Consider the following 27454-nt stretch of genomic DNA (forward strand, 5'->3'; position numbering starts at 1 on the left):
GTGCTTTGCTCAGAGACTCAATGACTGCCCTCGCATTTGATTGGAGAGACAGTGGAGGGACCGAACCCCAATCAACTTTGCCATCGTCCACCTCCTCCGGCCAGTTTGCGATTTTTGGAAGAAATAAAGAGAGGGGGGTGGGGGAAGACAGTGCCACGACTAACACAATTCACTTGCTCAGACAAATATTGTCCACAGCACAATACTCCGCTAAGAATTTGGAAATTGTTGACTGATGTCTCATGGCTGGACACAAGCGGCGCGGTTTCCGGATGACTAGGCCCGGACAGAAGGGTGTAAAACGCGGGACCTTGTCCTGTTGTCCCGCCACTCTGCCTCACACACTCACACACTCACACACACTGCCTTTTTGGCAGAGGGTCCACTTCCTCCTGGGGCCCCTTTATCTCTATCAGTCTCTTAAATAGCGTTAAAACACACACACACACACACACACAGACACACACACACACACACACACACACAGACACACACACACACATACAAAAATCCACAAAATGCACACTCACTTGCCCCAGCACACACATGCATACACCCATATCTACCGCGCACACACAAACACAGTGTCATACAGGACACATAAGCTCCCTGAACCCACACACGGACAGACACACACACACACACGGACGCACACACACTCTCTCTCTCTGTCTCTCAACCCTGGTCATTTGCTGGTGTGTGGTGCTGGTGCCACACACACACACACACTCTCTCCCTCTCTCTCTCTCTTTCTCTCTCTGTCTCTCCACCCTGGCCCTTTGGCTGGTGCCAAATGTAGTTACCCCGAGCTCCATCCTCGTCCGGCTGGCTTTTGTTCCCCTCAGCTGTTCCAGCCTGGTGCCCGTATTGTGCTGGCGGGCTCATTACTACCCGAGCCAGAACCCTAGCCCCTCCACTAATAGGCCCGCCATCACTCTCCACCAAAGGGGGGGTGGCGTCAATGAGGGACAGATAGAAAGAAAGGCTTTTACAGGAGATATGGAGGAAGTGTTGTGTATTATGGTGTTTTCTGGGGGGGGGGGGTTGTATTCTTGGTTGTTTGTGGTTTTTATGTTTGTCTTCATTATCCCACTTTACCTTTACTGTCAGCTATGGAAGTTTTTTTTTTTGTGAGTGCGGGCTGTTGTTGTCCTTATTGCTTTGGCTGATGTCCAGTTGGATTGATCATGTGGGTATTGGGGAAAGAGAGGCTGATTTCGTCCAGTCTGAAAAGACTGAAAGGGCCATGTAGATTAAAAACTCCTTTGTGAATATTACAGATAAACATGTTCAAATGTGTGCATGCACATAATAAACACACACTACACACACACACATACACACACACATATCAAAAGTATGTTAGAATCTGCATGTCTGAGCATTGCCGTGAATATGAGCCGTCAATATCACTGTTCCTAAAAGAATGTACATGGCATGGGTGTGTGTCAGTTAATGCATGTTTTCTTGCAATATTGTGTGTGTGTGTGGGTGTGTGTGTGTGTGTGTGTGTGTGTGTTTGTCTGCAAATCTTTATATTTTTAAGAAGAAAACGCTACTGTAAGATGGAGTTTCAAGTTCATGGGGAGTTCTGAGTGAATCCAGGGTCAAAAGTAGGACTGGCCCCTAAAGAGTGGGGAGGGGAGGAGCATAGCCGAAACATGCATTTAACTGAAAAAAATGTAAATGCATGTTTTAGAAAAAAATGTGGAGAAACACAAATCAGCAAACGGTCTGGTTGGCATAATTGCTTGGCACAAGTCGATACATGTTTTACTTCAACAAACCTCTGGCAATTAATGCAAGGGTGACGGAAACAAAAGCCATTTTGGCATCGTGTGGTTCATTTTTGATTAATTAAAATTCATCTGAGCAGATATGGTGCGTTGCGTTTTAAGATCAATTGGAAAGTTTAAAAAGAAAGTCGGCTTCGTGGTTCTCCTATAGCCATGGGCCATTATTTTAATGCTCTACGAGCAGCATATCCAAACATTACATCAACATCATCACTGAACACAAATCTGTTTGTTTTTTTTACACAATAATAGTCGGATTGAAGATGTAGCCTACTTATACTGCACACTTCTTCAGGTCAGACAAAAGAGTAAAGCCTGAACAAACGATGTATTCTTTACACCCGCCAACACAGAAAAAGGTGCTGTTTTGAACTGGCCGTTAACGCGGAAGACCGGTCATCCATCATGCCGCTGGTGGGTCCAGGTGGGCCGCGGTGGCATCGCCGAACCGTGGCCTCGTTACGCCGCCATAATAATGAGACCCGTGAAGAGGGGGAGAAATAATTGCAAATAAAACTACATGATGCAGAAAATAAAAAAGGAAATTAAACAGATGCGCGTGTTTTCAGGATCATTGCTTTTGTCCTCTTCCTGCGTTCTGTATTAAATTGCTGACTTGCAAAAACGAAAGCGATATTAGTCTACATAAAAGGATTGTTGTGGCTTTAAAGGAAAATAGTCAAATAGTGAGAAAGGGACAATCCCGAGTCGAACTATTTGTTTAATCAAGTTGATCGCAAATTGCTTTGTTTTCATAGTTGAAGCATTTCCACGTTCACATTAAACATTTTAAAAATGTAGCATTTATAGATTATAATTTAACTAAAAATGTATCTAATACTGTAAATCTAATACTGAAGTACAACAATTATTTTTTAAACTAAAACTAACACGAAATATACACACATTAATATTCTTATTTTTGTTATGCAAGGACACCAGCTAAAAGCTTACTCATATAAAAATGAACATGGAGAACAAAAATCGACTTTGTCATGCTTTATTTAATTAAAATAGTTCTGTAAAAATTCCATATTTACACTTTAATAATATTATTGACAGTAAAAGTAAAAACAAACTTGAATCACAAGGTCTTGCAAAAAACATTAGCATGACAGAAAATTTGGAACATATATATAGGAGGAGGAAAATAATAGCCTTTGAAATCACTTCATCATACATTGCTTAACTCCATCCCTAAGTGGACAGCTTCAAAATTATTTAAAAGATAAAACTGCATTTCTTTTTTTTCCAGTAATAACATATCACCATATACATTATATACATATTGCCCCTAAACTGTAAACATGTACCATTTTGCAGATGAGCACTTTTATGTAGGACTATACATACTATATACGTTTGTTGAACGTATACATTCTTCCTGTTTACAGGTATTGTCTTATCAGAAAAGTAACTGCAATCACGCACTGTCTGTAGTACGGTTCAATACCATTACATGAAACTGGTAATCTGGAAATTATTTGATAAAATATAGGGACATTGCTGTGGACTCAATAGAAATACTTCATGCTATAACAGTGTATCAGTGGACAGTGCTACACCGACAGCCTCTCCTCAGCTTGGAACTTTATGTCTGCACCGAATGTCTGCCAGATTGGTGAGCTCAGAAGAATATCTTAATGGAGATGAACACTCGGGGATTAAGAAGTCGAATTAATATCAGAGATAAAGTCTGAGAATAGTGCGGAAAGAATGAGCAAAAATGTTCTTTAATAGCCTAATTCCCTCTCTCACTGGTTCACACGTCTCACCCTGCGCTGGGGATTCCATCATACCATCAAATGGATGGTCAATGAGAAGAAGAAAGAGGAGAAAAAAAGAAAATCTTTGGTCGCCATGTTTAGATGGAGGCAGGACAAGGAGAGCAGGCACTGGCCAGCATTCTCCTGACCAGAAATGGGTGTAGACGGTGTCTCTGTGTACACGTCGATGAGACGCATACAAAGGCACACTACTGTATGAGGAGCTTGTGTAAACTTGTGCGCATTTGTAATTCACTGCTGTGAGAGAGAGAGAGAGAGACTCACAGCAGAGGTGCCCAACCCTGCCCCTGCAGTCCTGCCCTACCCTACCTGCCTACCTGCCCCCATGGCGGTGTTCTGTTGCCACTCCATTAGACCTCTCCTGATTCTGCTGATCACGCCCCTCCGAGAGACTCTCTGAACATGACCACCAGGTGCGTTTGATTAGAGTTGAGACTTAAAAACCTGCAATGGTGGTAGATTTTCAATAGCAGGGTTGGGCCCCCCTGAACTACAATAAATAAATGAACGGCACCAGTGGCCAGTAGCGAGGCTGGCCTAATGGTCCATGATTCCTACAGACATCACCGCCAGGCCAACAGTTTTGCGCAGGACGCCATTACAATTCATCTGCTCTGACTCCCTCATTTCCTCCTCCCAGAGGAACTTTAAATCTCTTTGCGGCTTCTTCGCTCCTTCTCCTGGATCACGGATCTTGTTCTGGACACTAGAGGTGGTCGTAGGCAGCGGTGGAGGGGGCTGCAGCTCGGGAGGCAGTGCTGTAGTAATATGGCGAACCTGTAGATGGAGACAGGGAGCATGATGAGTATGTGCACTTAATTATTTTAATAAATCTCATGTTGGTATGTGTATCTGTGTGAGTCTAGCGACATGTGTGTGTATATGTTTTTATGTTTGTTTGAACTGGATCTTTATCACAAAAGCTATGCTGTATTCACAAGACATTCAGTCCAACTGTATGCATAGCTGTGTTATCTTCTCACCGAGAATGCCTGAGTTGGTGAATCTCCATGCCTCGCTGTAGGAGGTGTAGGGGGAGTGGGTGTAGGTCTGGCCAGAGTAATCCGCACCTGCACATGAACGACAGAGCAAAACATAGGCACTGATCAATATTAGAGGAAATGTAGCCTATAGCATGAACACAAACAAGAACAAAGCCATGTAACTCAAAGGGATGATCACAGGCGTTAACAAGAGAGCAAGCGGGGCGTTTTAACACATGGATGCACCGTTTAATGCATTCCTTTTATAGGACACACACATACACGGCTTGTGTGATCACTTGTGTATGTGTTGCTCTAACGTTCTCATTCGGGCGGTTGGAGCAGACGCTTCTTCAGTTTTGGGTCAGATCTAGACAGGTTCCACCAAACTGACTGCTGCCATGTGGTTAAAGACGCGGTCTACAATTTGGTTTTGTGAAAAGGTTGTTGATAGTTCAGCTCAGCTCAACAGCCAATCAAATGATAACCCTCCCTTTTGTGCCCCTGAAGCACCACACTGATTGGCTGGGACTGTTTATGCGTGGCCCGAGCCCCAATGTTTGTTGTTTCCCATCTACATCGCCATGACCTTCTATGATGACCACACTGATTGGATAGCTAGCTTGGATAACACTCTGAGAAGCATTGCATTGAATTTGACAAAAAGAAAATGGGATTGGAAGCATGGACTGTGCCTTTAACTAAACGGACTCTGAGCAAAGGGAAGGCTGAGATTTTGTTAATGTTTGTGCTGACTGTGGTCATAGCACAGAGTATTAGAATACCTTAGGATAACAAGGCATTGGCTCATTCTTATTCGCCCAGTCTATGTTTTCGGTCTTTCTCTCTCCCTTTCTGTCTTTCTCTTTTGATCTGTCTCTGTCTTTCTGTCACTCACTGTGCCAGTCTCTCTCTCTCTCTCTCTCTTATTCTCTATCTCTCTCTTTCTATCTCTGTTTCTCTTTCTCTCTCTGTCTCTCTCTCTCATTCTCTCTCTTTCTCTCTCTTTCTCTCTCTGTCTACCTCTCTCTCTCTGTCTCTCTCTGTCTCCCTCTATCTATCTATCTCTCTCTCTCTCTCTCTCTCTGTCTCTCCCTCTCTCTCCCTAGTCTCATGTGAGCTTGTATTGTTTGTCGTTTCGGCAGTGTGGGCTCAGCCTTTAGCACATAATTCACCAACGGTTAGGGCGCGCTTGTAAACCATTAATCTGCAGGCCAGGTGGACGGCTGAGGCTGGGGGGCAGGAATGCCGCGGCTCACTGGTGCGTACCGTTAGTCTTGGCGTCCTCTCTCCAGTGTCCACACCATACCCGCCCGCCCAACCCACCGCCCGGAAAAACACCCTACACTCCCTCCTGCCCTCTCTCTCTCTCTCTCTCTCTCTCTCTCTCTCTCTCTCTCTCGCTCTCTCTCTCCATACCACACTTCCTCCTTCGGCCCTCTTTCACGTCCTCCAACAAACGTCCCTCCACGTCCTCCTTCTCTCCTCTTTTTTTAAAAACATTCCTATATCTAATTGGTAATTATGTTGGCAGGATTGAATCCCCTGGTACCCCCCCCACCCACCCACCACACACACACACACACACACACACACACACACACACACACCCTCCCCCCTCCCTCTCAGAGAGTAATTGTGTATGAACGCTTCCTCACTGTGAGCCCCGCCAGAGAAAAAAAATAATAAATCAGAGCCTCTCATTTCGCGCTTCGAAGGGCAGACTTCAAATAAAAAAAAAGAGTGAGAGAGAGGCACATCACACCATACACACTACAAAGCACCCCTCCTTCTCTCCTCTTCTCCTACTCCTGCCCCCTCTCCTTCCTCTTCATCCCTCTCTCTCTCTCTCTCTCTCTCTCTCTCACTCTTTCTCTTTACCCAAGCCGACTGTGCCACCCTCTAGTCCCCTCTTTGCATCCCATCCTGACACACACACACACACACACACACACACACACACACACACACACACACACAGACACACACACACACACGCCAGCCCCGCCTCCCCTCTCCTGGGCCCCACAGTTCCCATGGCGATGTGTGGTCAGAACAGCAGCGGCCTGGTGGTGGTGTGTGATGTGTGTGTGCGAGAGTGTGTGTGTGGTGGTGGTGGTGGTGGTGGGGGGGGGAGGGGGTTTGCGAGCAGCAGGGCGGAACCCCCAGCCTGTTCTCTCGTACCCCCTGGGCCCTGACTCCGGCGCGGTGCAGTTCACCAGTGGAGCAGGCTACTCATTAACCCCTCCAGCCCTCCTTCCTGTTAATCTCCCAACCCAACCTCCCTCCTGACGCTCCCTCCCTCCCTCCCTCTTTCCATCCCTCCATCTCTCCATCGCTCGCTCTGTGGCCATCGCACTCCCTCCCTCCCTCACTCTCTTTCTCTCTCTGTCTTTCTCTGTGCCTCTCTTCTTCTCTTCCTGTCTGCTATCTTTTTCTTTTTGCCCTTACTCTTCTCTTTCTTTTTGTCTCTCCCTCCCCCCTTTTCTCTCAATTCCTCCTCATTCTCTCTTTCTCTTTCTTCTTCTCCATGTATCCCTCCCTCCTCTCTCTCTCTCTCTCTCTCTATGTTTTTCCATCACGCTCTGTGTGGCCCTGTGCCAGCTGCATGCATCAGACTTTATTTTTCACAACACTGGTTTTCGTTCCCCCCCCCCCCTTCTATTCTGTCCTTCAGCCATCTAATTTTCTGCCGTTCTTCTGTCCACTCTGCCATGGCAGTTTCTCTTGGCTTCTCAACCTCCTCTGGGGGGTGATGGTGGTGGTGAGTGTGTGAGTGTGTGTGTGTGTGGGGGGGGGGGGGGGGGGGGGGGTTCAGAGTTGTAATTCATGTTTGAGGATAAAAAATATTGTGGAATTTTCTGCTGAAAGACTCGACTGGCCTCTCAGCATTTTTAAGCCGAGCCATGAAGTCAACATTCAGGTCTTTTTCTTTTTCACATTAAAGATAAGGATATAGGTCTGCACAGTGTATGCATTTACTTATAAATATCATAAAAATGTATGTCACGGGTAATTGTGGAGGGAATTCAACGCAGTGTGGATCACCTGCTATGTGGTATATATTACTAACATTAAATATTCAGAAGAGCTGTATTAAAAACAGCTGTCCCATTGCATTATCTTTGATGAACTCAGCCATCTTTGACTCCCTACTGTGAGCACAAGGACAGAGTCTTGAGTAGATCTTCATATTTGACTCTTACTATCTGTGGTTCAAGAACGCTAACCCAGGATGGAAAAAGAGAACCCGCTAAAGGTAAGAATACATTTAATTTGCATTTATATGTATGTGAATATGAATGTGCCTAAATGTGAATATGAATGTGCCTAAATGTGAATATGATTGTGCCTAAATGTATTAGTGTGTCTGTGTGCTTGTACGGTCTAATGCATAGGGACTAATGCATGTGCTGTAAGAGAGCTCACCTGCTACCATCCCTGTGATGGCGGAGGAGGAGTAGCCTGTCTGGCCAGCAGAGGGGATGTGTGGAGGGTAGCCAGGGAGACTGGAACTGACCATATCTCTCCCTAAAAGTAAATAAGCATGAACACACACACACACACACACATCAGTTAGCTAATGCTCCTTCCCAGGTATGAAATAACCCTGAAATGAATCTTGCCCAAATTTGGCACTCATGGATCAGACTTTTTAAGAAGAACTCTGACACTGTGTCGCATTTACATCCCACAGTGACATTTAATATTTACATATTTTTTTTCAAATCCCACTTTCAGTATATAATTAGTACATTTTAATCATGAGGACACAGTATTTCGTGAGTACACAGTAATTAGAAGTCAATATTTGGGCAGCCGTCCTGGGCACAGCTGATAAGCATGTCACATGACACCAGAATGCAAATGAGAGGCTATGCTGTGTTGATGGAGGGGGCGGAGCCATGAGTGTTTACCTGCGATGAGTGATTGGCTGCTGAACTGCCCGTAGACTGGAGCATGATGGGAAAATGAGTTGAAGGCATGAGAGAAATGGGAGGCGGAGCCGCCACAGCTGTTACTGACGGACGCCGGCGCCTGAATGGCTTGGAGGTCCAGGAAAGCGGAGTTGGCTATGATGCTGGGGGAGGGGCTCGAGCTGGTCACCTCGGGCGACACTTCCTGTTTCAGACAGAGTGGGAGGGGCTGTAGGGGATCTGGAGGCGGGGCATGGCGTGGTGCAGCAGCAGCGATGGACAGGTGGGCAGGAGGGCAGGCAGGCAGGCGGGATACGCGGGTGGGAGGGTGGAAGAGGAGTGTGAGGAGGAGGAGAATGAGACAAATGAAAAATTAACGGATGAGAAATGAGCGACTGTACAACACCAAAGAAAACAGCTGCAAACGCCACCGGTAGCCATTAACTTAAATCAAAGGCATGAGCGATGAGCGCGCGGTGACAGCGTCGGCATCAACGCCGCCGAGGAGACAATGGGGCTGAGGCTGCGGCTGAGATGTACATCCCCCTACATCTGTTTTGTGTTAGGCTTCAAATAGAGCGTTGGGCCGTTTGGGGTAATTAGCCAAATTAATTATTCAATGCATCAGCAAGCATGACAAGCTGAAATGTGGCTGCACTGAAATGGAGAAGAAAAAAAGAGTAGAGGGAGAGAGAGTGAAACAGAGGGAGGGAGAGAGAAGAAGGACAGAATAGCATTGGGCAGGTGCAGAGAGAGAGAGAGAGAGAGAGGGAGAGAGAGAGAGAGAGAGAGAGGGAGAGAGGGAGAGAGAGAAATGGAGGAAGACAGAGAGAAGTTGTACATTTCGTATATTCACCTGCAACAACAGTATAACTCTGGTGTGCGGACAGGTTGCGTCCGATGGCTGCACTTGATGTTGACAGGCTGGACTTCCCATCCTCTAGACTTCCATTGATGAGGGACAGGGGGTATAAAGCCTGCAAGTGGCACACAAATAAAGCTGAAGGGCAAATACACACCCAGTACCTACTAGGCACTAATAAACAACAAAAACTACTCTACTGGCCATTTTTTCAATAATAACTCGTTGAAAAAGCCATGCATGAATAAATAATGTTTGTCAACCTATTATGTATAGCAAGTGTGTTTCAAATAAAATATGTTTAGCAATATATAGTAAAAATAAAAATATCCCCCTCCCCAAAACAAAAACCCCAAAGTGCCTATGAAAATTCGTTCTAATTCAATAAAATGAAAAAAAAAATAAAACACAAAGGAACACACTCTAATGTAAAGTTCACAAACAACAACAAAAATGTGTGAGTAAAACTGATTAATTGTCTGCAGGGTGTACCTGCTCTGTTTTGCTGGCGGTGGTGGAGCCAAAGGCGTCAGAGGGGTAGTGGTGGCGCTCGAAGCCGCAGTCCAGGTGCTGTGTGGGGGGGAAGTGTTCCGGTCTCAGCTGCTTCCTGGGGCCGCCTCCGCTGCTCTGAGAGTCCACACTCAGCCGACAGCTCTCCTGGTCACCTGGTTCACACACACACACACATACAATACCACAGACACACATGAACACACACACACACACACACACACACACACACACACACACACACACAGAGGCGCGTGCGCGCACACACACACACACACACACAAAAACACCACACACACAGAGTCAGTGGCAGGTCTTTAGCTCTTGCCTGGCCGCAGGCTACTTACAAAGTCTGGTCCGTTCATTAGCATGGAATCAATACGCAACATTGAGTGGTTCAGTGGGGGAAACAGTCCGTCCCAGTGAGAAAAACTCAAGTTGAATCAACACCGTGTGGAGAAGCTCATAAACAAACAGCCATTTCATTGCAATACAGCGGCCCTATATACTCCAGGGAGGTTAAATGAGACAGAGAGAGAGAGAGGAGAGAGAGGAAGAGAGAGAGCAAAAAAAAGAAGGAGTGAGAGAAGGAGCGGGAATGAGAGGCCTTATTAAGCTGAATGGATCCTGCAATCATCATTAGCAACGTGCAGCAGGGGGGAGCTTCGCCCCAGAGGGAGGACGCAAAGGCGTCTGTGGAGAGAGTCTTTAGCCGATGCGGCGGGAGAAACAGTACTCACTGTCATCGTGGCTCCTCTTGCCCTCCGTGGTGGCTTGTGGAATGCCCAGCAGGCCGCTAATGGAGTAGGTGGATCCCAGAGAGTCGGACTGGGGGGACTCGGGCGGGGTGACCGCAGAGCTGGGGACTGGGGGTCAGAGCAATACACAAATTAGCCATTAGCATAGTGTCTTTGTAATTCAATTGCAACCAAAGTGTTCACCTCTACCGAAGTCATGTTTATCTTAGATTTACCACAGTGCTGTGCATTAAAAATATAGTCCTGTTACATTGAGATATATGAACAAATAAATGAGGAATATGGCTAAATAACTGATGCATTTTACTTTACTAATTTACTTAGTGATATTATTGACAAGCCCACCTGCAGCTGGCCCTTATGTTGTTATGTAAATGATTTGTTTGCTAAGGCGCTTTGTTGCCAGTGGGTTCAAAGGCGCATCACAGCAGTGTAAGAATCACTCACTCAGTGTGTGTCCGGGGCTCAGTCCTTTGCTATCCAGAGGCAGGTTGAAGGACTGCTGCACTTTTGTTCTAATAATTCTGAAAAGAGATTTTTAAAAAAGACAAATAAGCCATCTTACTTACCATGTGGATTAAGAAAATAGACCCCTTAAATAAAATAAAGAGAAAAAAACATGACAGACAAACAGTACAGAAAAAGTATGTGATGACCTACCAAAAGTAATGAGAAGAGTCTAATAACCAAAATGTATTGGAAAATGTTTTTGTTTTTTACATGTTTTCATAAACATGCTCCTTTGAAAAATGTCATGGAGTTTTTTACCAACATTAATTAACTTTACCAATCTAGTATTACTATCCCGTCTCCATGAGCAGTGCTCTCTAAAGGCATTTTTCTTAAACTGTTAGTAAATAAACTGTAAGTAAATAAACTGTTAGAAGTGTCCCATGTGTACTGTGTACCTGTTGATGGAGCTGACACTGGGCACGGTGTCGCTGTCGCACACCCCCTCGGCCAGGAGCCTGTCTCTGATCTCCCAGGCAAACATGGTGGGGTTCTGCCGCTTGTATTCGGCTATCTTCTCCACCACTTTGGGTGTGGCTACCTTGGGCTTGGAGCCACCGATGACCCCTGGCTTGATGCTGCCAGTCTCGTAATATCTGCATGGGAGGTCAGTGATGTGCAATTAGGGACGGGTGGAGACGTGGTGGGAAGTTGTGTTTGCGTGTGGTTAGGTGTCAGTGTGTGTGTGTGTGTGTGTGTGTGTGTGTGTGTGTGTGTGTGTGTGTGTGTGTGTGTATGTGTGTGTGTGTGTGTTTGAGAGAAGAACAACATTTTCTTTCATATGAATTTCTCTGACAAATTTTAAGTGTTTATGTCTCTGTGTAAGATTGGAAAAAATCCCTAGCAGGGAAAAGAAAGTCAATTTTTATGAAGACAATTTTATGAAGAGATTTGCCTTTGAGTGGAAATGAGAGAATGAACAAAGGATCAGATTAAGTACTGTATGTATGTCAGTATCTGAGAGATTATGCATGCATAGATATGCTGTGTGAGAGAGCTAAATAGTGTGTATATCTGTATGTGTGTGTGTGTGTGTGTGTGTGTGTGTGTGTGTGTGTGTGTGTGTGTGTCTGTGTATGGTGTGAGAGTGTATGGTGTGGGTGTATATTGTGTGTGTGTATATGTCTGTGTGTGTGGGGGGGGTCTGTGTATGGTGTAAGTGTGTATGGTGTGTGTGTATATGTGTGTGTGTGTGTGCGTGTTTGTGTGTGTGTGTGTGCGTGTGTGGCCATGGCTCCGTGTGCATGCTCCCTCACCGTCCCAGGATCTTGCTGACGCAGCCGTGGCTGACCCTCAGCTGGCGGGAGATGTCGCACGGCCGCACGCCCTGGTGCGCCATGTCCACGATGCGCTGCCGGATCACCTCCGGAAGCGGCCGGCCATTCACAAACATTCCGCCTAGTTGGTTAAGGCCCCCATGACCTGGGGGAGGGAGGGGGATGAACACACATTAAACGGCACGCCACCTTTAAAGCCTGCTGTCCAGGACAAACACAAACACAGGCTCAGTGCAGTGCGGAGGGCTGCAGGCAGGCTGGGACAGCTCTATCTGGCTCTATTTGTTAGGGCTGTAAACCTACTCCAGACCCAGACAGGCTCTTAGCCACTGAATCCTCTTTAATGAGATTTTGACAAGGCAAGGTTAACATTTACAGTCAACTTCTGGGTCCATCCTCTCTTTTATTCATTGATTATGGCTTAATGTTGTATGCAAAATTGTATGGGAAAATTACCCAATACAAATCAGAATAACCATGAAAAATAACTCATAAAATTTACCAAATAAATTGTCTGGTCTATTCAGTCTATCTAGAATATTTTCATCTTAAAAGGAATTTGAATGTTAGATGTTATTGGTCTTTGCGATAACAAAAAACCTATTTAAAGGGAAATAATAATGAAATAATAATGAATTTTGCATGGACTCCTTAATAACTTGGTTCTAATTATTTTCAACATTAATGAAAGAAAAACAGATAAAGAGAAAGATAGAAAGACAGATAAAGATAGAAAGACAGACAGACAGGCAGAGAGAGAGAGAGAGAGAATTATGATCCATAAATCTTCCTCAGATCATATATAGTCACATTCATCATTAGATGTCACTTTCCTCACAAAAAAAAAAAAACGTGAAAATCTTTCAAGTCTTTTTCTCATTCTCATTCTCCCTTGTTAGGAGGAAGAAATAAGGCCTCTTTTTGGTTGACTGCATTCTATGGACACTGGACACTCTTCCTGGTAATCCTGGTTTGTATCATATATCATAAATTACAGAGCAAAGATAAACCATCTGGCTACAGTGAACAGTTAAGCCATTTACAAAACATATGATGATTTTCCAAACAGTGATTATTAAAAAAAAAAAAAAAAGTAAACTGACCAATTATGTCGGATCTAGCTAGAATTTTGACAGCATCTGGTCTAGACAGCTCTGTGCAAGTCTTCCACATTTTAGGGGGATCTGTCCGGGTTTCCTAAGGGGACATAGAAGGAAGGGGATTGTGGTTCAGTAAACTGGCCTTTGCCTCCTGGCTGTCAGTAAGTGTGCCAGTATAGCATGCTTCTGCACTGAAACTTTGAAATCAAGAAGAGAACTGGACCAGAGCTAGCGGTGCCTAGCCATCCTGTGCCACAACAGCAATATGTTGAAAAATCTACCCTATAGGCTGGTCAGATGTTATTTACGTTTCCTAGGATTACATTTGTGATTAAAAAAAAGAGAAAATAATCCGGTATGTAGCCCACTTCAGTGCGATATGCTATAGCCTAGAATTGAAGAGTACAATTATTTCTGGATAAATAAAATAGAGCTATTTTTCACATGAAAAAGGCCTACGCTACGCCAACTTCGCCAAAGTTACCAGAGTAGCCGGAATCACGCGTCTTTAGCCTATAGGCCTAGTTTGTCCTTCAAGGAATCACGTCAATTGTGCAGGTGGATTGAACCAACTTCATCGGATCTTCCCATGAAACTGTGTGTTGGCTCGCTGTTACAAGAACTGAACCGCGGGCGGGCCTCAGATGGTAGGTTTACTTCAATATGTAAATGCTCGTAGGTCTATTACTGTCAAGTTAATGATAATGATAATGATAACAAAAACGTATTTTAGGCATCACATCCGAAGAGACTGGTATAATCTATCACTGCTGTTTTACGAGACAGTCTAAATGGCGAGCAAGCGGTCATCGTGTTGTTGGCGCAGACCTAAACTAACCCAGACATTAACCCTACAACTGCAAGGTCACATGCTGGCACTGAAATCGACATTTGTCTGCATCCGAGGGCAACAGGGGGCAGCACAAGTTCCCCCCGTCATCATAGAGGTTAAATTAAACTTGTGCTGTAATATTCCATATACCGATGTTAGTCTACGCGCATGATGCCTAACAGCCGACTTTCATTAACTAAATATGTAAACTCTTGTTTCTTTGTCTGTTGGTTTTCTGAGCATTTAAAATAATAGCATAATAGTAATAGACATAGTGGAAAATAATACTAGGCTAATAATAATATTTCTTATTATTATACGACACTGTAATAATACGGTTTATTAAGCATTCACTTCAGCTATGTGCTCAGATTGGCAGTGATATTTAAAATAGAATTCATATAATTTAGGTCACTGGGGCTACGAAGGAGAATGTGGTACTTGTGTTGTAACATAACGCAAGGAAGTAAGGATCAGGTTCAGCTTGCGTCTTTTTGTTTTGGGTCTTCTCTGTAGTCCTCTGTCTCAGTGGTTTGCATCAGTGACTTGCTTAGAATCCCTACTTTTAATTTAACCCATTCAGGGTCTTGCTTCCCCTCGCTCTTTTCTTGTCCTCTCCCGCTTTCATTACCACATCAAACGGCGCTATTAACGGTGCTAGCGGAGTGTGTAAAACTCTCCCCGCCAAGCTTCACCACCCGGCAGGATATTAAAGTGAAGCTACCCCAAGGGAATAAGCACCACAACAGACACTCTCATACAGAGATACAGAAACTCTCTCTCTTTCTTACACACACACACACACACACACACACATACACACACACACACACACACACCAGTAACATCATCCTCATTGCCCAGCCTTCCACGAAACCAATGGCTCTACCCTAACATTAACACAAACACACAATGGCATAATACACTAACCATTGCTAAACTATTTATGTTTGACTTAAATATCCTCATTATTGTGTGTAGCGGGCCCAAGTTAGTCTACGCTTCTCTCCATATTAGATGGGTGCCTAATTACGCTCAGGGTAGACTACTTTGAAGTTTGCATAATACAGAATCACTAAGGTTGTATTAAGTACGAAATGTAACATTTTATACTGTGTGATTATAATAAAGGCCATAATGGTAAAGTCATGGGATAACAGGATGGGAAATGGTCTCTCATCGTTGCTCAGGCCCATCAAACTGAAGGCAAATTTTACTCATTAAATGGAAAATGACTGTCATAAATTATTTCAAAATATTTTGTCAGAAAGCTCAATTTCCGATGCATATTGTTAAACTATTCACAGGTCAACACTATTGTGTGCATATATTACACTGACAACACATTCTCCATAGTGTGTGAGGTTTTCAGATCAACTCAGATCAACTGTTAAAGCAATATTCTCAATGACAGAATAAAGGCTTTTTCGATTACAAACAGTCTATTCTAATACACATTTAGGCTATATAAATACATTGCTGAGGAAAATTATGTGTAAGTTCAATTATTATGATACCATCGATACATCATACTAACCAACCGATGCTCAACTTGCCTATTCCTCTCAGAGGCAACTCACACCAGCGCTACCCCTAGACTCCATATTCTAAAAAATACAGCTTACTTTGACTTCTCATTTAACACAAATTGACATAAATGCATATTCTCACTTGAAGTTTTAAATGAGATCATCTGAGATGTCATGTTTGTTATAAGTGCTTTCGCCTCAGGGACGCGTGTAAACAAGCTCCGTGTCTTTGACATTATTGAATTGACATCGACAGGACTACCAAGTGTCAGTCTGCTGGCTGGTATCACCGCCAATAAACTGACTTCAATGCAGGAGCGTATGCCTATTAGAGAAGTAAAAAAGAAAATAGCCTTTAGCAAGCCTTTCTCGTCGCTTTGCCATCCTCATTGAGACTGGCACACAATCATGCCACCCAGGGGTTCTTGTCTTGCATATTGTTTATGTTAAAGTGAGTTAATACGCACGCTGAGTTACTGTCTCACTGCTGCAATGACACAGGGCTTGGATGAAAATATTACTGACTAGACTAGGTCTTTTCGAGGTGTAAGATGATAATATGTTGATTTGTGGACGAACTGGCATATGCTGTATAACCGAAAATCCACCGGTACGCTTGGAGTTGGGCAGCATTGACTGGGGGTATCGAGTGATTGCCCATTTTCAAAATGCAACCCAGGTTAACAATTAATTTAGGTAATCATGTTTATCAGTATATTTTGGATAAAGTAAAATAAAAAAATGGAACAACAGCAAGTAGCCTACAAAAAAACAGATACAGTCAATGGAAGCCCACAGAGGACAGGTATAACTCCACAACTTCACCTGCATTTTAAAACTTGTAAAATGCTAGCATGAAATGCAAGCCACGGGGCTAGGAAAAATATTATTGCAAAGATTTAGCAAACAGAGTGATGGCCTTCAGCTCAACATTTCAGTTACTGACACTTTTCAGAGGGATATTATATAATTTAGATGAGAGTTCAATATCTGCATTTATGACAGCTGAATCGACGATTAAATAATTATTATAATGTTATATGGATGAACTCGGTGTTGTAGCGTTTTATGTGACATTTAACCTCGCCTATTTGAAATCTTTTAATACACGACCACATTATTGTTATTTGTTCAGCATATGTATACCAATATTATATGTTATTTTGCGCACACCACGGCAGAAACAGAGGCTATATGTATATATGGCTATCTGTTTACCTCGGCCTGTGGTGCTGGACATTTCTCTGAGGTCTTGGTCGTTGGGTGTCCGGGACAAATGTAGGAGGTCCACGCTTTCAGTTAATCTGCTGTGTTTTAGTCCATATGGGGGGGCTCTCGCCTGGTATGAAAATGTTCCTGCGTGGACACTTAAATGCACTGCAAAAGGACATATCATAGTAGTTAATATCGGCTCACTAATTTACTAAAGTTATAATAACGGCTTTCGCGTCCTTACGCGACCGACGTTCATCATGCTTTGCAGCTTTACCCTGAACTTAGCGCATTTGAAGTCAAGTGGATTCGTCCGCTCCTACAGGAATGGTTTAAATAGTTCTAGTGGAAATGCAACCAGTTTAGCTCTTATTGCTTAGTTGTGTCGCCCATATTTTTGTCTTAAATGGCACTAGTTCTCTTGGATCTTGTTAACTTCAGATATGATGATACAGCAATAACAGTTTCAAGTCACAGCACCCACCGTTGACCGGCTGTAGCGAAAACAAGTTTGGAACGCTCAGTAAAGTCAGCTATCATTTGGCACAAGAGGACCACACTGCTAGCCTGAGACTCTCAATTACACCTGGTACTTTGATTTATATAAACTGTTACCTGCGTCTTGTGGAAGGATGAAGCAGAAGTCCTTGAAGGCTATTATCCAACGCAACTAGATTACAATGGAGGAGAGGCTTTAAAGGCTTGTGGCCTGTTGAGAGACGATTCCTACTCGGAGAGAGATGGATTAGAGCTTCTAACCGCACGACGTTTCGTTTCTCCACTACTGTAAAACGTAGATGTCTAAGCGCATCTGTCAGTTCTCTGTGTGGTTTTATTTCAGTGACGCTCCTAAACGCTAGCTGTGGAAACGATGTGGCTCAGCTATTGGATAACGGCTCAGTGGGTGGATTCTTTGATCAAAGAGTAAGGTGTGGCTTTACGAAAGCGGGCGTTTCTCCTCCAAAACAGCATGGATGGATGATTCGTGTTTTTAGCAAGCCCCTTTCATACAACAGAATATAGCAACTAAGCGATACGCCAACGTTTACGGAAACATCCGTCAAGGATCTGGTTTGTTTTCCTTACCCCCAGCGACAGCCGCACTTTGATTAGATCTTGATGTGACACGATTTCCGGGGATGTGTTAATTCGTGCTACATACAGGGTCCACTTTTTCACAGACAATTTGGTACCTGATTGCTGTTATCTGTCATTATTGTAACCATCATTTCAGTCTGGATACCTATATGTCACTTGGCTTGATCGGTAGCCTGAAGGTTCTCTTGAGGGCATAGCCTGTCTTAAACTGTAGCCTATGCTAAAAGTGTCTGAGGGTCCACCTTGGTCATTGCCTTGATTTTATGTGACATAGTTTCTGATATGTAATAGTGGAGGAAAAAATATAACTTTAGACTATTTTGATAAAATATTGATCAGGTAACTGTTTGAGATTAAATATCCCTACATTTTTATATCAACGCATCTGATGATGTTTACTAAATTAAACGGGGAAGTGTCAAGAGCACCAATTTACGCACTGTTTGTGCCGATATTTTTTTTGGACAAAAGGTTGGAAGTAACAGAAAATAGAGGTGCTCTCATTTTTTATTTGTGTTTATTTGTGTTCTTTTATTACTTTTGGAAATATTCTTTCGATTGACACAACAACATATTTAAGATGTACTTGCAGGATCCTCTCAATGGGGTGCGAGACCCCCTCCATGGTTTAACACCATTTAGGTTGTTCTCACAAGCGTCTAAAACAAAACAATGCAACACTTCAAATTACCTTTAATTTTCACACCATGGTGCGTTGTCTTGGCCAGGGAGACGACTGCTCAGCAGTGTTGCTTTTCTCTGCCATATGGCGCGTGGCCAGAGTCAATAAAAGTTATGTTTTTATTTTCAATACCAACTTGAACGACGAGGGGATTTTTATCCAAAAGTTCACAAACTTCAGATGGGTTGACTAGGCCTCTGATGAAGAACAAGCGTATTGAGTTTAATTACATAATTGAGAGTCCTTGTGATTTCTTTTTGAAGGGCATATCATACGCCGGATTACGACAAAAAACATATATGATGAAAGAGCAAGCTACCTTTGACATAAACAGCGCAACATCTTTGGTCAATGCAGCCCGAAGCTTTTATCTCAACAGTAGGCCTATTTGGCGTGTGAAGTCATTCTTTCTTTCCCTTGCACGTCGCGCTGAGTAAATGCCATTACACTAGTGCCGCTGCAGGACAAAGTGGCGTGTTTTGAGATAAATACGACTGTCGAGGTGGAACTAAAGCGAATCATAGCGTAAATGTAGGTTAAAAAAAATTCCACACTGAAGTGCGGGAGAGTGAACGCCAGGCCATCGCCTGGGGAAGAGACTGAGGGGTAGTGAATAAAAAAGGCAGTGGAGGTTATCAGGAGTTTAACAAGGGATTAAAACTCCAAGATGCTTATCTTGATTTGAAAAATTTCAAATATGGTAATATGTCATCAATACTGAGAACTAGCCAATGCATTTATGTAGACACAAGTTATGTCTGGGGCTATTTAACTTCATTGGAAACTGGGCATTGTCATTGTTAGGTAAGCCTAATAAATGCAGTAATGCTATACATACATAGGCCGAAATTGGCACCAATCATCAGTCAAATGCTGGTAAACTATGAAAGTGGCAGGTAGATTTCAGACACAAAATAATGATATATTAGTGTCTGGTGTATTTGCGCATTTGTCTGTCAGTAAACTGGCAAAATGCACATTTAAAAAAATACATTCCTGATTACATGCGATAACAATTACAATCACGATAATAATGGACCGTTTTGTATTGTGTTTTGTGTCAGATACAGTAGGTGCTGTGTTAAGACTCCCATTATAAATAGTCAGTATTTTGGAGTTAATTCAGATGATTGGTGACATGACCCACCACATCAAGGTTTTCAAATCCCCAAACTACCCACCAATTCGAATAAACAGTCAAAGGGGAAATAAACATAGTGTGGGCCTATGTCGTCATTTATCTTCTGGAGAGTTTACTTCATTTTAGAGAACCTGTAATAAAAAAATAACTTGATATTCCAAACAGCAGCGATGTCATGCGTTTCATGCAAAACATGTTTAGGCTTACTGTTTTAATTTCCTATGTTTTGTTTTCTCCCCCTTAGTTTTAAAGGAATATTGTGCCGTGATAGCCTACGTTTTCTGTTAATTAGAAAACTTATGAAAGAACTACATTATAAATGTAACGTGTTATAAAAGTTGTCTGGTAGTGCTTTTGAGACACAGACTGAAGTGAAATAATGTAGTTTTACGCACAATGAATTTCCATTTCTGGTTTTGCTCTGACTTCATAGTCTCCTACAATAATCTTTGTGCTCTGGTGGAGAAAGTTAATGAGGAATAAAATGAAAAGTTTTTTTTTATATTATGCTATATTATCTATACTGATCAATGATTTCAAAGCAGTTTTAGTTAGTTTCTTATTAATGATATATATATATATATATATAAAAAAGCATAATATACCACAGATGACATTGGCTAAATGTTGGTTGAAGTTTAACAAAGCCGCGTCAGGTGCCTATCTGAGCTTTGCCCGAAGAGTCAGTGGCAAGACAGACAACCCTCTGTTGTTCCGCGCTGTGCGGGTGATCTTTAAAACAACTCGTTTGAACATTTGATTCCAAAGGAACGGTGTAAAAAAGGTATTTCTAATTTCCAAAATTCCGTTTAAGACAAACGTTTCAATCGGAGCGATGTAGGCTAGCTAATATTGTCTGCCATGAGCCTAGATTTTGTCGCTCCCGTAGGCTATGCATTATTCTGTCAAAGAAAGTTATCGCAGAGAACTGAAGTCCGCGCTGCCAGAATTCCCTCTGTTTGGTGGGGTCGAGGGAAACAATTTCCATTCATAAAACCTCTTCTCTGTTCTGAGATGGAGATAAAGTTAAACGTTTGGGGTGTGTCTTACGGGAGGGTGCACCAGGCGTCTCCGGATTGAACTCCAAAGGCCAGCAGCGTCTGTGACTTTTGGACCAGCACCCCACATCATCCCTCGGGGGGATTTGGATGGAAATGAGAGGGCAAGGGGTCATGTTGTCGCATCTTTCAAGTCCAAATGATCCAACAATGCTTCAGTCAGGTGTTGAGGGGAGGGCATAAGAAAAGGACATTAAAGCCTTGTTTATAGCCATCATGGTAATATTGTTGTCACTGTATTACAGAGTACCCTGAAGTCATCACACCCCATTATGTTTTGTTTATTCGGGAATTGAGGAGAAATGGCTGAATCAACAATTGCAGGTATAAACGAAATGATTGACGGGGTCCTGTTGACATCAAACTTGATAGTATCTTGGAGGATATCTGTAAAATCTAAGTCTGCCACAACGCTTTATATTTAAAATCGCATAGTTACTAGCAGCAAACAGACGACATAAGCATAAACGTTTGCTCGAAAATGACAAAAGTGCACTTCAGTTGGGAAAGCGTTCCGCATTGCCTTTATAAATTTACATGATGGATTGGGTTACACTGTCAAAAAGCTCTTTCCGTCACCATCTAAGATGAATTGAAATAGGCCTAGTTAAAATCGAGTATTGTGTTGCTTTCCCTTTATATGCTTATTTATACAAACTTAGACTTATTCGTCAACTTTTCTTTGAAATAGAGTATTTTTGCGGTTGCACTCCACCTGAGGAGTTATGGGGAAAACCTCAGGCACCTGATTCACTGGTCGCGGGCAGCGCGTGCCACCCACCCTGTTCCCTGCGTGATGCATTGCCTTGTGAAGCCCGTTGCGACTGTGCTTGTCATTCCGCGCGCTCCCCAAGATGAATGGGTACGTGTTAAACCACACTTAATAGCAACTTTTATAAATCTACGCACACGCTTGTCTCGTTGTGGTCAGCGACTCGAGATGAGCCAGATAATTAGATCATAATAGCGCTGAGAAACGCCTCAATATTGATGATTCCATTAGCCTTCCGCAAACATTTCGTGCCTTCTTTGGTTCTGCAAACTTAACCGTTTCCACTGTCGACTTTGATAAATCTCCCCCATACTAACTTGCTTTCTGTAATACCTTTCTTGCACATAGTCGTGCCATTCCCTGATGTCTAAGCTGTAAACTGGGCTGATATCCTGGCCAACTTCCTTGAAATTGACTAATTTACATTTATTTCAGAGCCACCTTGATGCAGACCTGAAAGTGCATTTCACCGTTGCCTCCTTGTTCAGTGAAAAGAATGCCTTGTCTTGGCATTTGGCTTGACTTGCCCTAGATGTCTGTTGATAAACTTGATTCACTTTGAAACACATTCTTAAAAATGGTTTGTTGCTTCAAAGTATAAACTCTAGCTCTAGTGTGTTCTGTGTGAGAGGGTCTATGAGATGGTGTTATTCTGTCTGACTCTTACACTGAACTGCATCGCCAACCAGACGGTCACGTCCAGGCCCCCTTTTCCGGTTCTTTTTCTCAATCCGCCTCCTTTCTTCAGAGAGCTTCTCGCCTCGGCCATCTGTTTTCTGCACCCCGTCTATTCTGAACCCATCTTTCTATCCCCTATCTTCCTGTGTTTTGTGCATACTGCCGTCAACACCCCCCACCAAACACACACACACACACACACACACACACAAACACACCACCTCTCCTTCCATCTTTGTCTGCTCGGTCCAGCCCCCTGCATTGTCCCCGCACAGCCTCCCATTTCCGCTTTGGGCCTAACCTTTAACCCCAAATGGTGTTCCCCTCTCACCCCCCTCCCTCCACTGGCTCCCCAAATCTTCTTGTTCCTCCTCTCCCAAGATTTTTTTTTCTCTTCCGTGGGGCCAATAACTGTTTCCAGCATGGGCCCGCACAAAATCCCAGTGTGACAGCCATTGTGTGCCCCACAATGGCCCACAGGCCTTAATAGCCATTAGCAGGAGAGTGCTTTGCCCCTCATTGAGCCGGCTACCTGTGCTGTTGGCCTGCGATGGACGAGGTCCTTCCCTCTGCTCGACCGATGGGGTTTTGATGAGACGGTTACTTCAGCCGGCACTTCAGAGTCGACACTTGGCTTGTTTAATGTCGAGACGGCCGCAAGTCAGACAACAGAGCCTTTCATGGGGTGTTCTGTTTGACTGATGGGTGTTGCTTCACAGCTTGCCAAGGGAGTACTTGAATTCAATTCAAGCTGTTCAAGACTTTCAAGGGCCAAATTGACAAATTTAAACATTGTTTTATAGACGTGTTTTTTTTTGCTGCATGCTAATCAACATGTAATGAGAGAGGGCATTGTGAGGTGCTCTGGAAAAAACTTGCAATATGTGTGTAAGACTACTTGATGCTATGAGCACTTGTTTTTTTATATTTGTGAGATGTCACACCATTATCTGTTGTGTTGTTTGTGAAAGTATGTATTATCTTTCACTCTCTCTGCTCAGTGGTCAAATTACAATAGCTGAGATGGGTTTTATTTTCTCTTAATCAACAAGAAATCCATTATTTGAACATAAATATTACCGGATACCAAAAAATACAAAAAGAAAATTGGAAAACCTAATAAAAGTGCACTTAATGATTTTGCTCTGTGGTCTTATACATGAAATGTGGATAAGTCAAGAAAATTAAATTTTAAGAAAGAAGAGTCATGAAACACTGAAATTAATTGGACATAGGAAGGACAGAAAGAGACAGAGAGGTAGATAAAAGAAACGGGATCAGTTTGGGGTGTGTTGTGTAGCAAAGTGTGAAAGTCTGTGAGGGTCCGGGTGATTGACAGCTCCCCTGCCTGGCAAGAGCCTTCTCGGAGCCTGTCAGTTCAGACCAGGGGTTGCCATGGAGACTGACGTCACGGTGAGCGAGTCAGTTGTCTAGGGTACAGTAGTAAGGGGTGGGACATTGCAGTGACTCACGGGAGCTTTTAATCAGATGGGTCATTTTTTAGTAAGACACCAGATGAAATTAAAAGTAACAGCTCGGAACTGTTCTCCCGAAACTATTATGCAGAGAAAGTGATCAAAACAAGTAAAGCATGCGATATCAGTTCCATTCAGACAGTTATGCAAAGTGCTCTCCATAGACCATAGATTTTTGCCTTTTGTTGTCTGTCATGTCCCCTCACATTCAAAGAGGTTTGAGATTATTCAGAATTCACCACAAGATTTACTGCAATCAGCAATGGCTCACACATGTGCCAAGTTTTTTTGTACTACTCTGGACAGTTTGGACAAATAATTTTTGACATCATTGTGTGAAAAATGTCATTTAAATGTCATTCCGTATGATAAGGATGATGGCAACCTTGTGCCGAAATGTCATGGCCTAAAAACTGGGAAAGTTCTTAAATCCAAAGAGAGGCCAACTAACTCACTCTACAGAAACATGGTGGACTGTTTCAAGACAATGCAACAAAAAAAAAAAGCAAAGCACCAGCAAGGAGACAAAACCACATCACAACACATTTTCCATGCCTTCCATTTGCAGGAAACATTCTACGACAACTCTTGTTTTACCATCCTGTCTATTGCCCGATCACACTCAGCTGAGCCAGATGCTGGGGATGTACATGGCCCCTCTCTGACCAGATAACGGATGAACACTTCCTTACAGCACGGCCTCTTCCTATAGCTTCTAATCATGAGCCTTTATTGGGACCATGCAATAAAACAGGAATGCGCTTGATGTGGAGATTAGCCTTAGCTTAGCCTAGCCATTTTTTTTTTCACTTTTCGTTTGTTTGTTGGTATGTAACGAGGGAGAGTGGGCTCACTCTCTCATACGCCTGCTGTAAATTCACAGGGGGTTAGTATGCATACACAACCCCCTGCAAATTTACGGCCCTTGCTCAGAGTGGTGTCAGGACTGACGATTACGGATGGCCCGCTGTAATTGGAACGTAATTAGACCTTTATAGTCTTGTAATTCTCTGTCAAGCACACTGTCAATATGTTGTTTGTTGAGGCAGGGTGGGCAAAAGAAAGAAAAAAAAAAAAGAAAAGACTGAAAATTGGATTCAGTGACCTGGGGTCAAGCTTTGTAATTATATCAAACTCAAGCCCCTTGTCCTGGCCTGGCGTGGATGTGCAGGTTAAATATTTGACAAACGCTTCAGTGTGGCATTAGTGCATTCTACTGTTTAGCGGCCAAGTGTTTGACCCTGTGTTGGAGCGATCTTAACAAGTATGAGAAGGTGTAGTGTGTGTAAAATGTATACACAAGGAGAGAATGGAGGAGGACTAAGGCAAAGACAGAGAAAATGGGGGATGAGAGAAAAGAAGTGAGGGTAAGAGAGAGACAAAGAGAGAACAGAAGGGGAAACAGACAAACTATCAATAGGAGAAAAAGAGGAAGAGAGAGTGAGACAGGTAGGTAGTAAGACATAAAAGGCTGAGAGACATGGAGAGAGACAGACAGCTAGTAAGAGAGACAAACAGAGAGATGTGTATAGAGAAAAAAAGAGGGAGGGAGGGAGAGAGAAAGAGAGAGAGAATGGTCTCCTGTCTAGCATGTCACAGAGGAGTGTGACGCCGGCAGATTTGCCAGTGCGGAAGCAGATCTTTTCCTTCAGTGACTCTATTAATTTACCTCATTTATCTTAAGCTCCCCCCTCCTCTCCACCATAAATATGGGAGACCTCAGTCAGAGTATCTGTGTGTGTGTGCGTGTGTGTGTTAGAGAGAGGGAGAGAGAGAGAAAGAGAGAGAGGGAGAGAGAGAGAAAGAGGGAGAAAGAGAGGGAGAGAGAGAGAAAGAGAGGGGATCAAAACACTGCAGCTCCCCTTTCCATTCCCAGAGGACAAATCCGTAGCGGAAAAACTCATTTTCCTGCAAATAGTTTGTCAGTCGGGCTAGGAGGAGTGATAAATTATCACCGGCGTTAGGTGAGGGAGGGTGAGAAGGAGAGTATGGAGTCCCTCCCTCACTCTCTCCTTTCCTTCTTCCCCATCTCTCTCTCCTTCTCCTGTTCCTCTTCATCCCCTCTCCCTCTCTCTGTCTCTCTCTCTCTTTCTCTCTCTGATTCACTCACCAGTGTTTTTCTATCACTTGCTCAAACACACACATCCAAACAAAGACATGCAGACACATGAACACACACGGGGACACATTTATAGAGATTTACAAACAAGGACAGGTAGAGAAAGACAGACAAATGGACATATTGTTTTTCCTCCTGCCTATCTGCTATTGTCTCTATCTCTCTCCCTCTCTCTCTCTCTCTCTCTTTCTCTCTCTCTCTCACTCTGTCGTACAAAACCCACCCATTGTCCAGAGCATTGGGAAGAGTGGAAAGCACGGTTGTCCATGTAACTGAATTGTGACCCCCCCCCCCCCCCCCCCTTCCCCACCGACCCCCATCCCAAATGATAAATTGATGGCCAGCAAAATGGATTTGTTTTCAACTAGTAACACATCAAAGAAATAATAATTCTACACAGGGAGCATGGTGGTATGATGAATGGGTTTGACAGCTAGATCACAATAGAGCAATGGAGTGAGAGAAAGACAGAGGAGAGAGAGGGAGGGAGGGAGAGAGAGAGTGGGAGAAAAAGGTTGACAGAAGAGGAGAGTAAGATTGTGAAGGAAGGAGAGAGAGTTTGAGAGAGAGAGGAAGCAAGACAAGGAGTTGGAGAGAGGGAGAGAGAGAGAGAAAGGGGGGGAACAACACAGGGAGAAGGAGAGAGAGAGGGAGGAAACAAGACAGGGAGAAGGAGAGAGAGTGTGAGAGGGAAAGAGAGCGAGAGAGAGGTGACGTAAGACACAAACATTGTTTCATGCCATTCCAAAGGTTTGCATGTTTTTTATTGCCTCTAGTAAGCAGATGGATGCGTGTCCCTCAAACATCAGTGTTCCTGGTATGAGGAAGGGGCCCAAAGGCCTCGCTCTCTCAACCAATACCTGCACACACAGGTGAACCTGCTGGCTCCTTTCCTCTCCTCTTCTCACTTCACCGTGATGGAAGTCGCTGCTTCATTTAACTCTGTAAACACAGCAGAGTTAACCACTCTGATTCATGATGTGTTTTTAGCACCATTTTAACTGTAATCTGCAGAAGGTTCTGAGCCGTGAAAAGGCTTTTAGGTATCACCTTTAAAAACAAAACTTAGAACGAGATGCTGTAGTCACTGTAAAACTTAAAAGTTTAACTTTGTGAGGTGTAGAAAAGTACAGGCCAGCAAAATTAGATGGCTGTGCTGGTGATGGCAGTATAGTGGCAGCATTCATTCACATTCAGGGTAAAGTAAAAGATGCTGTTCCAATACCTCATGAAGTGCTTTGTTTTTATGTTGGTGGCTGAGAACAACAGCTGCTGTCATCCTGTCCAACATTCCACTGACATCTGGATTTAGAAACTTTGTACGGTTTAACATGTAAACTCATGAAAAACAACCATCT

The 27454-nt window shown here is 43.5% G+C and overlaps 1 protein-coding gene across 5 annotated transcripts; it reads right to left on the bottom strand.

The window, feature by feature from the left end:
• Nucleotides 1-2841: 2841 nt before the first annotated feature.
• Nucleotides 2842-17860, bottom strand: pax8 (paired box 8). Of its 5 annotated transcripts, none has more exons than XM_042059721.1 (12): nt 17689-17860; nt 13504-13597; nt 12380-12545; nt 11522-11719; nt 11061-11137; nt 10596-10721; nt 9838-10010; nt 9340-9460; nt 8484-8723; nt 7996-8097; nt 4567-4653; nt 2842-4360 (listed from the first exon to the last, which is right to left on the bottom strand). In XM_042059721.1, the coding sequence occupies exons 2-12, from the start codon at nt 13571-13573 to the stop codon at nt 4290-4292; spliced, it is 1431 nt and encodes a 476-aa protein (XP_041915655.1). In that variant the 5' UTR covers nt 13574-13597; nt 17689-17860; the 3' UTR covers nt 2842-4289. The 5 variants fall into 5 exon arrangements, with proteins under 5 accessions (XP_041915655.1, XP_041915654.1, XP_041915657.1 ...); XM_042059720.1 differs by lacking the exon at nt 17689-17860 and adding an exon at nt 13985-14317; XM_042059723.1 differs by lacking the exon at nt 13504-13597.
• Between the last annotated feature and the right edge of the window lie 9594 nt (nt 17861-27454).

The sequence above is a fragment of the Alosa sapidissima genome, chromosome 13 (genome assembly GCF_018492685.1).
Source record: "Alosa sapidissima isolate fAloSap1 chromosome 13, fAloSap1.pri, whole genome shotgun sequence".
NCBI lineage: Eukaryota > Metazoa > Chordata > Actinopteri > Clupeiformes > Clupeidae > Alosa > Alosa sapidissima.